The 16,766-nt window shown below is 45.2% G+C and overlaps 1 protein-coding gene across 1 annotated transcript in view; it reads left to right on the top strand.

Moving 5' to 3' along the window:
- Positions 1-16,766, top strand: part of LOC140424765 (obscurin-like) — a 1,044,598-nt gene that overhangs the window by 804,289 nt on the left and 223,543 nt on the right. The window contains 5 exon segments of the mRNA XM_072508149.1: positions 581-739; positions 4,803-4,980; positions 6,061-6,174; positions 8,610-8,777; positions 10,730-10,832. Of these exon segments, the coding sequence (XP_072364250.1) occupies positions 581-739; positions 4,803-4,980; positions 6,061-6,174; positions 8,610-8,777; positions 10,730-10,832 (722 nt within the window).

The raw sequence follows: 16,766 nt of genomic DNA, 5'->3' as shown, positions 1-16,766 counted from the left end.
CAGGATCCCCCCTCGCCCCCCCCCCTTCCGCAGGCCACCCCCCCCCCCCCCCAGCGTTCACGCACTGTTCATGGCGGCAGCGACCAGGTGTGGACGGCGCCGGGGGGAACCGGCCGTTTTGGCCTGGCCGCTCGGCCCATCCGGGCCTGAGAATAGCGGGGGTGCCGGAGAATCGCCATTTTGGGTGTCTCCGGCGATTCTCCGGAATCGCGGGAGGGCGTCGGACCAGCGTCCCGGGAAATCTTTGCGGCCCAGGCGATTCTCCCAACCGGCGCGGGAGTGGAGAATCTCGCCCCATATATCTCCAAGTCAGGGTGGTGCATGACCTGGAGGAGAATTTGGAGGCATTGATGTTTCCATAACATTGCTGCTCTTTTCGTTCTTGGTAGAGATCATTAGTGCTTTGTAATAATTTTCAGGGGAGAGGAGCATAATTAATTTTGTCTGATAATATATATATATTTGAAGCATGAGTGTTCATATAATATTGTGGTGCTATATGAGCATTTACCTAAATTTATTTTTCTCATTAAGAAAACAAGCTTGTCTGAAACACGGTAATACCTGCACTTTTTCCTAGGGACATTTCATCGTGTGGGAGGGAGCTCCTGGTGCAAGGCTGTCATGGAAAGGTCACAAACGCATTGTTTTTCTCTTCAAAAACCATTTGCTGATCTGCAAACAAAAAAGAGACAGCAGAACAGATTCACAATGCTACATCTTCAAAAATCTGATGAAGGTTAGTATTGCAGATTTTGTACTCAACACTGGATTGAATTGGTCTCTTCCAAAGCATGCATCATTCCTAATGCTAAAAGTTAGATTCATTTTGTTTTTCCTTCAAGAAATTGTGGAATTATATTGGGAACAATTGTGTCAGAAACCCTCCAATACTTCACATATACAACTGTTTTTCTATGCTAGGCAGTGAGCTTTAGCATCCCCTGCCCCTCCCGCTTAAAAGCCAGGGGTGAGCCCATTTCTGCTTGGCGGGTTGACCTCCATAAGTGGCAGCCACACCACTTAAGGAGCTGCCAGCCATTCAAAGCTTTGGCAGTTCTCTGGTTCCAACAATGCCACAGGAAGGAGTAGCCACTCCTGGCTCCATATGCAACTTCTACACCGAGGAGACATGGATAAGTCCAGTGTCTTGTAAGGGCCAGACTGGTAAGCCCAGAAAAGGGGTTGGAGGCCAGATTCCGGAGGGAAGGTGTTGCAGAGGGATCTACCTGGGGGCGGGGGGGGGGTTCTTCATTTGGCGGAGGCTCTTTGACCCACTACCTCCCCCTTAGTCAGTGAACTCACCCAGGCACCTGTATGTAAAATACCTGTGCAGTTGAAGAAGGCCATCAAGCGGCCATTAATTGGCTACTTAAGGCCCTCAGTTGGCCCAAGAGTGAGAGCCCAAGGCATAAGAGTGCTAAAATACCAGCGAAAATGCCAGGTAGGAAATGATATGGCACTTCTACTGTGGCAGCGAATTTTACCCTGCCTACCAGCCCACTCCCGACAGGGAGTGTAAAATTCCACCCATTGAAAATGATATTATACCCAAGTCAGATTCTTTCCTAATTTCTACACAAGAATACTTTGTAGCAGCAGTCACTGGATTATAGATTCATAGAGATCTACGGCACAGAAAAGGACTTTCGGCCCATCACGTCGGCACCGATCAAAGACAAACATCAGGACAAGCATCATGGTAGAATTCCGCTCCCATCCAGATACTCGGAAATAAATTGGAATAATCTTACCTGGCATACCAGTGCGACAAACCTCTGCCAAAAACCTGCCGAATAGGTATTGTGCCAGTAGGCCAAGTATATCGAGTTAGATCAGCGAGATTTAGATCACCAGGGGTTCCCTATCATTCTTGATGGTAGGAGGGATAGCTAATTAAGGCTAACAGTACTTTTCAAGATAATTGGTTTTATTAGCATTAAGGTAAAAGGGCAGCACAGTAGCATAGTGGTTAGCACAGTTGCTTCACAGCTCCAGGGACCCGAGTTCGATTCCCGGCTTGGGTCACTGTCTGTGCTGAGTCTGCACGTTCTCCCCGTGTTTGCGTGGGTTTCCTCCGGGTGCTCCGATTTCCTCCCACAGTCCAAAGATGTGCAGGTTAGGCTAAATTGCCCTTAGTGTCCAAAAAAGGTTAGGTCGGATTACGGAGATAGGGTGGTGGAGGTGTAGGGATAGGGTGGGAAAGGGTGGAGGTATGGGCACAGGTAGGATGCTCTTTCCAAGGGCCGGTGAAGACTTGATGGGCCGTCTGGCCTCCTTCTGCACTGCAAATTGTATGATTCTTTGAGAACAGTTTTACAGGTAAGGTTGCAACAAGATTGTTATATTCTTAAAAATAAATCTAAAATGCTAGAAAAGAACAAGTATTGTCAACTTCTTAAGAGAAACAAATAAATTAACATTTAATAAAAACCTATTGGTCCGCAGATGCTTGGGATGGACATTAATTGTCCACCTAAGGGTGTTAATAGGCCACAGGATGGGTGGGCCACCTGACTCTTCCGCACCCCTGTAAAATTTCAGATAGGCCGAGGGAAGATGTGAAGGCCACCTTCTAAATTTGATGATCCCCCCCACCCCTGCCCCGCTTCATTTCCACCCACATCAAATTGAGGCGCATTAGCCTAAGAAGTTACATCTTTACAGCCACCAAATGCTTGAAAACAAGCTCAATTAGCAGAAGCCTGCAACAGTGATTAGTTTGACCTAGGGGTGTGGCCAGGACTAGCTTCTTGTGTGGTGCATTTTAAACTAATGTTAAAGAGAGGAGAGAGACAGGCATACTCATTCATTCCTCTCACCAACTGTCCATGAGCAGAAGGTATTTTGAATTATTTTTAAGGTATATGGGTGATGTGTTTTCCCAAGCCCTCGGTTTGTGTAATCCAACTTACTAATAACTTGCAGCAAACTTATGTTATGATTAAGTCAGAATGTTCTCAACTTCCCATTCCACTACACACAGATACACAGTTTAAAAAAGGACTTTTACAACTACTGATAGTAATAACGACAGATTATGAATATTAGTTCACATGATTTCCAGAGTCCAAGAAGTCAAAGTTCAGAGGGTGTTCCCTTTGTGGCTGAGTTCAGTTCTGATGAGTTTCTGGGTGGAGATAACAACATGAAACCCCTTGAAAAAAAAGCCGCTGCAACACAATAGACTTTCTGTGCTTAAACCACATGGCAGGCATTGATCAGAGACTTTGAAAAATCAAGTATGTTTCATGGAGTTGAGAGATGGTAACCCACTCCTTGCTCAGCCAGCTGTTAGATTCCTTTCCATTTTATGTTAAAACAACAACCTTTCTGTGAGGCCAAATATGTAACGTCAAAACTGTCCAAAAGACCAGCGCTTGTCATGTGACATGGCCCACTAATAGCTAATTGCAATTTAACAAGCAGTTTATGTGCTGGTCATAATTCCATTGTTGTCCCTTTTGAAATGCAACCTTGCCATCCCAAGTGTGAGATGAGTCTGTTAACAGCTCTGGAGGCAAGATTTGTTCAATACCTCTTATGTGATAGTTCAGGTTTGGGTGCCAATTTGTCTGCCCTTTCTCTGCTTTTGTTGATTACAAGTGGTCTGTACAATGAAGTGTGAGATTCCACAGGCAGAGAGAGAAATTATTTTGTTCTTTTTATTTTTCCAGCATTTTCTCCTTTTCCATATAGGCAGTATTTTGTTTTCAGAATGTTGTCAAATACAAAGGTTACCTAGCCCACTACCTTCCCATCCACTTTAATATGTGGGGGGTGGAAGGAGCTTTATTTAAGTAAATAATTAAATAAGTGAAAGCCAGTTCATATTGTTAGCAAGCTGCCTAAACCAGCAAGTGGGGTGGTGTCGGTAGGCATGTGGAAATGGTCAGTACATTTTCCTAAGCCAAGTTGAACAAGGGCGGGTGCTGCAAATTTGTGGGGGTGACATTTTGAGGGGTAGCCCCAATTTACACAGGGAATCTTCTGAATCATATGCCTCCATTCATTCCAAACAGTGGATGCCCTGTGCACATAACGGGCATCCTTCCCCAGGATGCCCCCCTTCTTTGGTTCCTCACCACATGCCTTCCAAAACTAGTCTCCATCGCCCTTTTCCCTTTTATTGGGCTCTCGGATTTCTCCCCACCCAATGATCCTAGGCCTTAACTGTCTCAGGCAGCTATCGCTTTCCTTTTTACTCCTCCTTGCAGTCCCAGCTGCATCCACTGTTGAGCTGTGGCACTCCCAGGACTGCAACGATGACCAAGAGGAACAATGGCTGTTGAAAAGGACACCAACATGGGCTTTTCACAGTAACTTCATTGCAGTGTTAATGTAAGCCTACTTGTGACAATAAAGATTATTATTATTATAAATGCAAGAAGAACTGCGATGCCCACATTCTGAGAGCGAATTTTTAAAAACTGCTTCGAGGGCGGTACTTCCTCTAACTGAGGCATGGAGGTCTCACTCTCACCTATTTTAGCCCGACAGCAGCATGATATGGTTGTGAGGCAGGCAGCTGCTGCCTGCAGGCACAAAGTCCCCCCCCCCCTGACCCCACAATCCAGCCTGTAATGCTGTATTTTTATATTAGGCTATGCAATTCATTAAAGTACTGCAACATTTCATAAGGACAAAATGTTAACTGCTCTTGTCTGAGAGACTGAGATCTTTTGACAGGAGTGCATACTTTGTCTACTTGTTCATAAGACTTAAAGTTGAGACATCTAAACTGAGAAATGTTTTAACAAATTCATTGTGCAGAATTTTGTGGTTTCATTTTCTTGCTGTAGCTTAGTAATGTCGACGTGAATGACTTTGTGGAAGGCGATGAACGATCCTTTGAAATCTGGCATGAACGAGAAGATTCAGTGCGTAAATACACACTCCAGGCACGAACTGTGAATATAAAGATTTCATGGGTAAAAGACATTAGTGGCATACAGCAGTGCTTTAGTCTACCCGCCTGGAGTAAGTATCTGTCAAAATTGTGCTACTCATGTCCTAACTCGCACTGTCCCGTTTACCCATCATCCCTATATTAGTTGCCCGATCTACAATGCCTCAATTTTAAAATCCTCATTCGTGTTTTGAATTTCTCCATGACCTTACCCCTCCCTGTGTCTGTAACCTCCTACAGCCCGCAAAGGTCTCTGAAATCTTGCATTTCTGACCTTTCGAACATGCCCGATTTTAATCACTTCGCCATTGGTAGCTGTGCCTTCATCTTCCAAATCTCTGAGCTCTGAAACTCCTGCCCTAAATCTCTGGGCCCTATGTACGGAAAGAAACATTACCCTTCACCTCCCAAAGCTTTTAACAAAACTTTTCTATAATTTGCCCCACTCTGTCCTATATTTCTACGTGCATCAGTATGATTTCCGAGTCATGGCATATATTTAAATGCATAAAACGCTCCAAAGTCTTCTCATGAAGATATAAATGAAACTCTTTCAACACTGGATTGTGTCTTATCCCAACTTCAGATAAGCTCCTCAGTTGCAACAGTGTGAGTTTTATTGATTTTCTAAACCATCCACCCTGTTAACTAAGTAGAGTGAGATTGTGGGTTATCTTGTGATTTATGCCTGAATATAATTCCTAGGACCTTTGTAGCCAGTAAGAAATGTGGACTTTTTTTCTGGGCTAGATTTTATCACAGGCTCCAGAAGTGGAAGGTCATGTTCTAATTCACTGAACCAGTGAATCCTAATTCTATTTCACCCACCCAGTGTCCACGACAGGCAAATTGGACTGGCTCCATTGACACCCATATTTTACTTCAAAACACTAAACACTACCAAGATCCAGGATTCTGAACCGTTCAATAAAAAAATTTAGTTGGCAAAAGAAAGGGGGAAATTATCCAACAATGAGTCTTCTTGGGGGGGAAATGCAATTTGTTGAAAATGTAAATTTGTAAAGCCTGTCAATCTTGGATGTGTATTCAGTTATCCTGTACTAAAATGGATAAGAAGTGATCAATTTCAATGCGAAAACATGACGGATAAATCAGACTGCATGAAACAAGTGAATATGTTTTCTTATCAGATCCCCCCGAATTTGTGGAGAAACTGGCAGATTGTACTGCTGAAATGGGACAAACCGTGAAACTGGCATGCCTGGTTATTGGAAATCCCAAGCCAATTGTCACATGGTATAAAGGTAATTTTAGTTTTGAACATATCACCATAACTTACTTGATCAAGCAAAAAATACCTGCCAATAATAATCTTTATTGTCACAAGTAGGCTTACATTAACACTGCAATGAAGTCACTGTGAAAAGCCCCTAGTCGCCACATTCCGGCGCCTGTTCGGGTACACAGAGGGAGAATTCAGAGTATCCAAATTACCTGTCAATGCTGTTGTCCACATTTGTCTTTTAAGAGAACCTTTCAAGACCTCATTGGTAGTCCAAGAAATAAATGAAGCAACAGAGGCTGGACAATACCAGGTTTAATTACTGTCCTAAACTAGTTGTAAACATCTGGGGCTGCTGTTGGGATGATAATGCATTAGTTTTCATACTTCCTCCAGTGATATCAATTCTAAACATGGCTTTATAGCAGAGCACATTTACCATATAGCTGTGCATCATTACACTTGGCTGAGTTAAGTAAATAAATCATTATATGACCAAAAGAATACTCTTCATCAGTATCTATTTGTGTGAGAATTTTTAAATATATTTGTTTCCTGATTATTGAAAATAATCTGTTAAAACTTGAAATGAGCCAACGTTTCAAAAAGTGATAATGGAACAGCAGACCTGATGTCCTCAGTTTTGTGCTTTGCACTTTTTCACGGAAGGTATCTGAGCATGTTCCATCAAATCATCACACACATATGAAGCGGAATCTTGTTGAGGCGTCAGGGGTCTCGCCTGCCAACTGGGGAGCAGGCAAGAATGCTGCCTCTCTTTGGACAGGCTTGCCGAACCACACGGCATTTGGGCACTGACGTTCCAGCGGTGACCTTTCCCCTGAAATTAAGATCCTGCTCCTATCGAATGCTGAAGGCCAACCTGAGGCCGGGCTCTTGTGCTCAGCAGTGCCACTGGGAGGACTTAGCTTCTGACAGAAGGATAGGCACCGGAGTCCCAGGATTGCATAGTGATCCAAGCCACAGGTAAGTAATGCAGGGAGGTCTGGTAATTTTCAGGGTGTGGGCCACTTGGGATTACCTGCTGTGTACACCGCATAGCAATAGGTCCACCTGCGACTGGTTAATGCCAGCATTAATAGTGGTGGTGGGCTGAGGCCCTTATGTGATTATTAATTGGTCACTTAAGGGCCTCAATTTGCAGCAGGGCAGGAAGGTTGACCATGGATCTTCCTGCCCAGAATCTAATTGAGGCAGGAGGACAACGAGATTCACCACCTGTCCGATATTCTGCCATCCTGCCTAGGGCTATATCCTTCCAATTTATAAGCTCGCCTCCAGCGAGGGATCAAGATTCCAGTCAAGGTTTCATCAGAAACTCAGTCAAAAGTTATATTATTTTATCCTATCGCATTCATTGCATTAATAAAAGTACAAACTTAATTTTATAGAAGACTACAATTGTTTTATATTTTCTTGCTGTGAAGAAAAGTGAAAAATGTTGGGAAATGTGCTAAGCTTAGATTGTCCAAATCAATTTAATTTAGACCCTTACAACAAACATAGGGAGAAAACTTTTGTATCATCAGTCTTGACTGGTCCAATTCCAGGTAAAAGGTCTGCCTTCTAAACTATTGTGCTAACTGGTTCTCCATTTATTTATTACATTTCATTTCTACTCATATTCCACAGGTTGAATCTGCCTCAAATTTCAGTACAATTCAATATGGCCTCAAATTTACAAAACAGAAACAATATTCAACACAACTGTTTATATGATGTCATGCTTTAATTATCTCCTCTTGCCCTGCCACCATATCTCTCTACTCCCTTCTCCATGTATACATCATTCCTCCCCTGAAATCCTCGGCACCTGCTTCAATTACTCCAGCGAGTTTCATGTATTTATTGCTCTGAAGCGATTATTCTTAAATTCTTTATTTTATTAATTAGTGGTTGCTTTATATTTAACCCCCCCTTGTTTGGATCCACGAGCAGGCTTGAAGGGCCAGATGGCCTACTCCTGCTCCTAATGGCAGCACGGTACCACAAGTGGAGAGCACTGTGGCTTCACAGCGCCAGGGTCCCAGGTTCGATTCCCCGCTGGGTCACTGTCTGTGCGGAGTCTGCACGTTCTCCCCGTGCCTGTGTGGATTTCCTCCGGGTGCTCCGGTTTCCTCCCACAGTCCAAAGATGTACAGGTTAGGTGGATTGGCCATGATAAATTGCCGTTAGTGACCAAAAAAAGGTTAGAAGCGGTTATTGGGTTACGGGGATAGGGTGGAAGTGAGGGCTTAAGTGGGTCGGTGCAGACTCGATGGGCCGAATGGCCTCCTGCACTGTATGTTCTATGTTCTAATTCTTATGTTAATACACTTTCTAGTACTTTAGCTAATTGTCTATATCTACATGTTTTTCTGTTATAAAATGGATACCTGTTGCATTTCTAGTGATGACTTTGCAAAACATTTTTGAAAAATACATTTGTGTCACTAGATGGCAAACCTGTGGAGGTTGACCCACATCACATTATAATAGAGGATGAAGATGGCTCTTGCACGTTGATCCTGGATACTCTCACTACTGCTGACTCAGGGCAGTACATGTGTTATGCAGCCAGCACTGCAGGGAATGCCAGTACGCTTGGAAAGATTCTTATACAAGGTATGAACAGATCACAATTTCCTTCACTTAAAGATCTAAAACTTAAAATAAAGTAGTGAAGGTCCTGTGGCATTGGCTGTGGAAATTAAGATCTTTATTGTTTCTAATACTTAAACTTTGTTTTTTCTCAGCAGGGATCAAAATGTTCTTTTTTAGAGTTGAAATATTATCTGTTTTTCTCATCCTCCCAAATCCGATCTTCAGTTTTGGAGGTCAGAAACATGTCATTCAAAACTGGCTTCTGATTGGCAGAAAACTAGTTCAATTTTTGAGTCAGCCAAGTCTCAGGTATAGAAGATTGAAATTTTCCTGCAAGTCCAGTGATACCACTTGACAACCCAGTCTAGACAGCCCTGGCTCTTTTACAGCTGTAAGTGTCCTGAGTATCTACTACGACAGGCATTTTGTAGAAGTGCACAACTTACCCCATGTCTCTGAAGGCAGACAAAGCAGTGTCCAGGGCCTGGTGCCTTTGTAAATAAAGGACCGAACACTTATTTCAGGTCCACTTCCTGAAATTGGTCTGCCCAGAATGCAACTGATGCCACAGCAGCTGTGCTTAGGAAAGCCATGTCTATATATAGCCCAACCTGTAATCCTTAAAGAGATCACAAGAGGTCACCACCAAAAAGGTATGTATTGCTTGAATGTAGAGTTGGGAGAAAGGGGCGTGCTCATCCTAACTCCACAGCAATTCTAATAACCATTGTGTGTCCCATCCAAGTACTTCCTCTTTCCACCTAGAACCTGCCTGAAGGTTTCCAGCACTAATGAACTGCACAGCTTGCCACTCTCATATAAATAAGCTTTGAGGCCAAATATTGGGTATTCGTCAGACATATCTTTCAGGTACAGGGCTCGTTCCCCTGCACACACCCATTTTTAGCCCCTAATTTCTTATCAACGCTGGTAAAACCACTAATGACTCTCAGGGGCTTCAAAGATTTTAATTGTTAGCAGTAGGTGAACACAAAAGTCGGTAGCAAGTGGAGGGAATCTTACCGGAATTTGGCAAAGTGACAGAAACTCACTGAAAACTGGCGTGGAACTCTCCAGTCCCAGAGACCTGTTTTCTCTCCGATCCTTTGCCATAAAAAAAGTGCATGGGTGGTGTTACTCCGGCGGGCTCTCTTAGATCCAGAAACTGGCTCCACACAGATGGGGACGCCATCTTTAAAGGGTACCTTGACCAGTGGTACAATGTGAACCAGGCCACAAGCAATCCAAGGATTTCTTCTTGCTATTCCTTCTCCCATTACTTTACAGCACGCATCTTGGAGGTCTCAGATTCCCCCCTCCCCCCGACCTTCATCACCGGCATACCCCTTCATCCCCCCTCCAGCCACCACCACACATAGACACGACTTCCCCCCCACCCCCAAATAGGGACTCCACTTGGCACTGCCTCCTAGCACTTGTTGCCGCTGCCAGGTAGTGCCAACCTGGCAGTGCCATCCTGTGCAGAGAAAAGAATAGTCATGTCGTCTCCTCCCCGGGGATTATACATATTTCTGCGCACTGAGAGGGATTGCCTCGACAGCCTCGCGCCTGCCGCAATCTGTTGTAATCAGGTCGGCGAGGTTTGTAGATCTCTCAAGGGGACATCATGTGGTGGAGGCCGCTAATGACATTTAAATGAAGTGAAATTTATTCAAAGGTGTGAATCTTGTGACACTGCCACTGAGGGGTGGGGAAAATCGGGCAACGCAATCTCACCGGTGAGAATTGTGTTTTCTAATTCTCATAAGATTTCCGTCCGCAACACCAATCCCACAGGCGGCAAGGTCGGTCTCAAGATTGCACCCATACTGTTGAACTTTAAAATAACGAATTTCACTGCCCAATTGAGATCATTTGCTTAAATTTGATAATGTTCCAAACTTTATTTTTTTTAATGAACACAGAACAAGAAAACTACAATTCTGAATTAAAATTTTCACTTTAACCCTCAGTCTCTCCAAGGTTTGTTAGCCGTCTTAGAAACAGCCCATTTGTAGAGAATGAAGATACACAGTTTGCATGTACTGTTGAAGCTGCACCAGTCCCACAGATAAAGTAAGTTTTATTCATTTAACAACATTTACTTCTTACATTGGATGTTAAAACAATTTTCTGATGTGTGAAAATTATGGTATGGTGAATATTAAAAGAGTAAAATATGATGCTACAAATTGAGCACAGTAACCATTGTACTCAAGTCACACTTTCCTCAATTGAGGCTCTGGGCTAGCAAAGTATCCCCATAAACATTAAGCTGAGCACTGTAAAACTCAGAATAATGTCTGGAATTACCTCCCTCAATCCCTCTGCCCCATCATCTTCCTCTACTTTGACCAGCTTTTGGTCACCCCACTTAATTTACTTCTGAAGGTGGGGTTCAGCGATGATACCTCTTAAAACTGAATAGATAGCATGCTACTAGAGTAGTTTTACATAAGTTACTTTATTAAGGATTGGGATGAATTATAGGACTGAGCAATCATTATTAATCGTTAAACATGTATTTTTAGGACATAGCAGTAATAAGTAATCGAATGGGATTTAGGATAGCTAACTTGTCTGGAAGGACATCACTTCTGATATCTTTTCTTTGTGAAATAAATGCAGGAAGCTGGTTTTGCTGTCCTGCTTTTCACAGACAATGAATGCACAGCAAATTACTAGTAAGCACAGATGTCAGGATGAGGATCAATCATGCGCTGCTTGCAATTCTATTTGGTGAAGTTTAAACACTGCTTGCAATTCTATTGGATAAGTTTAAACGTAGCAGCTTCAGGGATTGGATCGCGTCCAGCTGGGGTGGGCTATTGATTTTTGAACGTTGTATAAGTACCGTGTTCTGGTCTTTGTTTGGCAGAACAGGTCATGGCAGATATCCAGTCTGTTCTCCGTGTACACGTAACAAGCTTAATTAAATAGCCATCTTGTCTAGGTTGTCGTTGTGTTTTTTCCTCTCTGTACTGAGTTGAGCCACGGGGAATAACCCCACGTGGAATCTGACTCAATACACAGGTCTTGCAATCTTCCTGGGCCTGACCTTTGTTTCCCTCATTCTTCTAAGTTGAGATATTTGCCTAAATTAAAGATGCTACGTAAATTGCAAGATGTTGTAGTTTTGAACGCAAAATTAAATGGATATTAGAGCCATGGAATTGGTACAATGATAGATCTAATAATAATTTTCCAAATTATAATTAAACAGCAGCCTAAATACATTACCGAACATTTACTATTCTATGCACATGTATGACATGAGCATTGAAAACTATTAAATATAGTAGTAATAGTATAAACATAATAGGGCAGCACCGTAGCACAAGTAGATAGCACTATGGCTTCACCGTGCCAGGGTCCCAGTTTCGATTCCCCGCTGGGTCACTGTCTGTGCGGAGTCTGCACGTTCTTCCCGTGTCTGCGTGGGTTTCCTCCGGGTGCTCCAGTTTCCTCCCACAGTCCAAAGGCGTGCAGGTTAGGTGGATTGGCCATGATAAATTGTCCTTAGTGACCAAAAAAGTTAGGAGTGGTTATTAGGTTACGGGGATAGGGTGGAAGTGAGGGCTTAAGTGGGTCGGTGCAGACTCGACGGGCCGAATGGCCTCCTTCTACACTGTATGTTCTATGTATATCAACTGATTAAACAGTTGTTCTTTTTATAAAAATGGAAGCCATAGCTTAATTTTCTGGAGAAACCACTTTAAATTAATCATATCCTGACTAGATATGGGGCCATTTAAATAGGAAGTGAAACTGCATCCATAGTGATGCGACGGAGCCACCCTCCCTCAAAAAGACAAGATTATCTCAGGAAACACACTACCATTCGCAGAAGAGCAGCCAAAGGTCTGAATAGGGCCAAAGATTAAGGTTTGAATTGTTTTTGTTCCCAACAGATTGAGAAGACCCTTGTGGATTGCTTACTGTTTGATTCTTAGGTGGCAGGGTCCACATTAAGCCCAGAATTGAAACTACACCTCTCCCACAAGGAAATGTTGGACCTATCAGGCTCAAATCTGGCAGACTTCCTTGGTTTGCTCTTGAAAGCACCAGGTTTTGTGAAAAATGTAGGTGGGGGTGACAGTAGAATATATTTACCGTAGGTTTTGTGGTAGTTTTGTTACCCCCCTCCCTCTCTCTTTTCTGATCTGCCAGCTGGATTAATGGCCCCTTTGAACTAGCTTCTGAGCTGAAGCACGTCCTCATTGAACTGGATTTTGAACTATTCCATTGAAAGCTGATGTTTTTTTTTTATAAATGTTTTTTTATTGGGTTTTTGAACAAAATATATTTACCGTTATGTACACAGAATAAGAAATATATATATATATATATATATAGAAGAGAAGGGCACACCCAAACATACGAAAATAAGTAATAATAAAAACTGAAATAAAAAATAAAATAGAATAACTGGTAGGGTATTGTGCACCAGCTCAACAGCAGCAACTCTGTACAACTGGCAAAAGTATTTACAACACATAAGTAGGCAACTGTTTGTGGGGGGGAGGGGGGGAGGTGGAGACTGGGGAGGTAGATATACATTTGGGTGTCGGAGAAACAATTACAGAGGGCAATACTCGAATGGGTTTGGTGTTGGTGTTGTCACTTGCTTCTCCCGGACGGATCTCGCTGCCGTTGTTGTCTCGCGCTCACCTCCGCTTCAGCCGTTCCTCCCGTCTTTCGCTTGGATTCTCCTTGTTCTCTGTTCCTGGAGATGCCAAGTTTTTAATCATTTCCCGTGCCCTCCTTCCAGCTATCATTCCCCTGCCTCCCCCCAGCTATCATTCCCATGCCTCTCCCCCCACCTCCCTGGTTCTCCTCTCTTGTCCCTGTCCCTTCCCTCTCCCTTCCTCCCCCCCGCTTCTGCTCCCTCCCCCCCTCCTGTGGTTCACCTTTCTCCTCTTAGGTTTAGCTGTGCACCCCCCCTCTGTCCCGGTCTATCTCTCCCTCTCATGCTTTGGCTACTTTCCCCTGATTCTTGGCTACCTGGCTATTCTTCTGCTTGTTCGTTGGCCACAAACAGGTCCCGGAACAATTGGGTGAATGGCTCCCACGTTCTGTGGAAGCCGTTGTCTGACCCTCGGATGGCGAATTTGATTTTCTCTATTTGGAGAGATTCCGAGAGGTCGGACAGCCAGTCTGCAGTTTTGGGTGGTGCTGCTGACCGCCAGCCGAACAGGATTCTACGGCGGGCGATCAGGGAGGCAAAGGCAAGGGCGTCCGCCCTCCCAGGAATAGATCTGGCTGGTCTGAAACCCTGAAGACTGCCACTTTTGGGCATGGCTCCACCCTCATCCCCACCACTTTGGACATTGCCTTGAAGAAGGCTGTCCAGTACCCCGCAAGTCTGGGGCAAGACCAGAACATGTGGGTGTGGTTGCCCGGGCCTCCTTGGCACCGTTCACATCTATCCTCCACCTCCAGAAAGAACCTACTCATACAGGTTCTTGTTAAGTAGGCTCTATGTACCACTTTCAGCTGCGTCAGGCTGAGCCTTGCGCACATGGAGGTGGTATTGACCCTGTACAGTGCTTCGCTCCAGAGTCCCCACCCTATTTCAATCCCCAGGTCCTCCTCCCATTTCTTTCTTGTTGCATCCAGTACGGTGTCAGCCCTTTCTACCACTAGGTCATACATGTCGCTACAGTTTCCTTTATCTAGTATGCTTGCGTCCAGTAACTCTTCCAATAATGTCTGTCGTGGTGGTTGTGGGTACGTCCTTGTCTCCTTTCGTAGGAAGTTTTTGAGTTGTAGATACCTTAGCTCGTTCCCCCTGGCTAGCTGGAATTTCTCTGTCAGTTTGTCCAGTGTTGTGATCCTGCCGTTCGTGTATAGGTCCCTGACTGTCAGTGTCCCTCCGTCCTGCCCCCACCTTTTGAAGGTGGCGTCAGTCAGCGCTGGTGTGAACCTATGGTTGTTGCAGACGGGAGCTTTGTCCGACATTTTGGTCAGGCCAAATTGCTGCCGTAGTTGGTCCCAGAATTGGAGGGTGGCTATCACCACCGGGCTGCTGGAGTGTTTCTTGGGTGGGGATGGGAGTGCTGCCGTGACGAGGGCCCGGAGGGTGGTCCCTATGCAAGAGCCTCTTCCGCGCGCACCCACTCGGCTTCTGGCTACTTAATCCATCCCCTTATTCGCTCGGCCGTCACCGCCCAGTGGTAGAATTGTAGGTTTGGGAGGGCTAGCCCCCTCCTGGATTTTGTTTTTGTAGGATCTTCTTTGGGATCCTAGAATTCTTCCCCCTCCCCCCCATATGAACGCCATGACCGCCCCCCCCCCCCCCCCCCCCAATACGAATGCCATGATTAGGTCGTCTAGTGCTTTGAAAAAAGCACTTGGGGTGTAGATCAGAATGGATCTAAGTAGGAAGAGGTACCTGGGCAGTACATTCATTTTGACCGTCTGGACTTTCCGTGCGAGGGAGAGTGGGCGTGTGTTCCATCTTTGCAGGTCCTTTTTTACTTCCTCCGTCAGACTGGTGAGGTTCCATTTGTGGATCCCTTTCCAGTCATGGGCTAGTTGGATCCCCAGGTAGCGGAATTTGTGTCGGGCTTGTTTAAACGGCAGTCCCATTTGTCCTGCCCCCCCCTACTTGTGAGTGTACCGGGAAGATCTCGCTTTTGCTCATGTTAAGTTTGTAGCCTGAGAAGGTGCCAAACACTTTCAGGAGCGCGATGATTCCGTCCATGCTGCTTTGTGGGTCCGAAATATAGAGGAGCATGTCATCTGCATAGAGTGAGATTCTGTGCACTCTGCCATCCCTTCTGATCCCCCTCCAGCTTTTTGCTGCTCTGAGCACGATTGCTACTGGTTCGATCGCTAGAACGAACAGCAGCGTGGACAGTGGGCATCCTTGTCTGGTGCCCCTGTGCTGCTGGAAGTATCGGAAGTTGGTGTTGTTGGTCCGTACGCTCGCCATTGGAGCGTTGTATAGGAGTTTGATCCAGGAGGTGAACCCTGTTCCAAGCCCGAACCGCTCCAGTACCTCTATGAGGTATTTCCATTCGACTCTGTCGAAGGCCTTTTCTGCGTCTAGGGAGACGATCACCTCTGGTGTTCTCTCCCCGGAGGGGGTCATTATCAGCTTCAGCAGGCGCCTGATGTGCGAGGTAAGCTGTCTACCTTTGACAAAGCCCGTCTGGTCCTCTGCGACCACCTCTGGTATGCATTCTTCTAGCCTTTTGGCTAGGATTTTGGCCAATATTTTGGCATCTGCGTTCAGCAGTGAGATGGATCTGTATGACCCATATTCCGTTGGGTCTTTGTCTTTCTTAGGTGTCAGCAAGATTGAGGCCTGTGTTAGCGTGGGTGGCAGTGTGCCCCTAGCTAGCGAGTCTGTGAACATCTCCCGCAGGTGCGGGGCCAGTGCTGTTGCACATTCTTTGTAGAAGTCCGCCGGGGACCCCTCTGGTCCCGGCGCCTTCCCCGCCTGCATGGAGCTAATGCTGTCCATGATCTCTCCCAGTGCTAGTGGTGCTTCCAGGCCCCGTTTTCGGCCCTCCCCCACGACTGGTATGTTCAGTCCATCATGGAACCGTTTCATCCCGGACTCCCCCATTGGGGGCTCTGAGGTGTACAGCCTTTGGTAGAAGGCCTTGAAGGTTTTGTTGATCTTTTCTGTTTCTGTTTCTAATGTGCCTCTGGTATCCCTGATTTGTGCAATTTCTCTGGTGGCTGCCTGCTTTCTCAGCTGGTGCACCAACAGGCGGCTGGCTTTATGTCCATGTTCGTATAGGGTCCCACATGCCTGGCGGAGTTACATAGAACATAGAACATTACAGCGCAGTACAGGCCCTTCAGCCCTTGATGTTGCGCCGACCTGTGAAACCACTCTAAAGCCCATCTACACTATTCCCTTATCGTCCATATGCCTATCCAATGACCATTTGAATGCCCTTAAGTGTTGTTGAGTCCACTACTGTTGCAGGCAGGGCATTCCACACCCTTACTACTCTCTGAGTAAAGAACCTACCTCTGACATCTGTCTTATAT

Source organism: Scyliorhinus torazame, chromosome 6, assembly GCF_047496885.1.
Source record: "Scyliorhinus torazame isolate Kashiwa2021f chromosome 6, sScyTor2.1, whole genome shotgun sequence".
Classification (NCBI taxonomy): Eukaryota; Metazoa; Chordata; class Chondrichthyes; order Carcharhiniformes; family Scyliorhinidae; genus Scyliorhinus; species Scyliorhinus torazame.
This window is presented reverse-complemented; position numbering and strand designations above follow the sequence as displayed.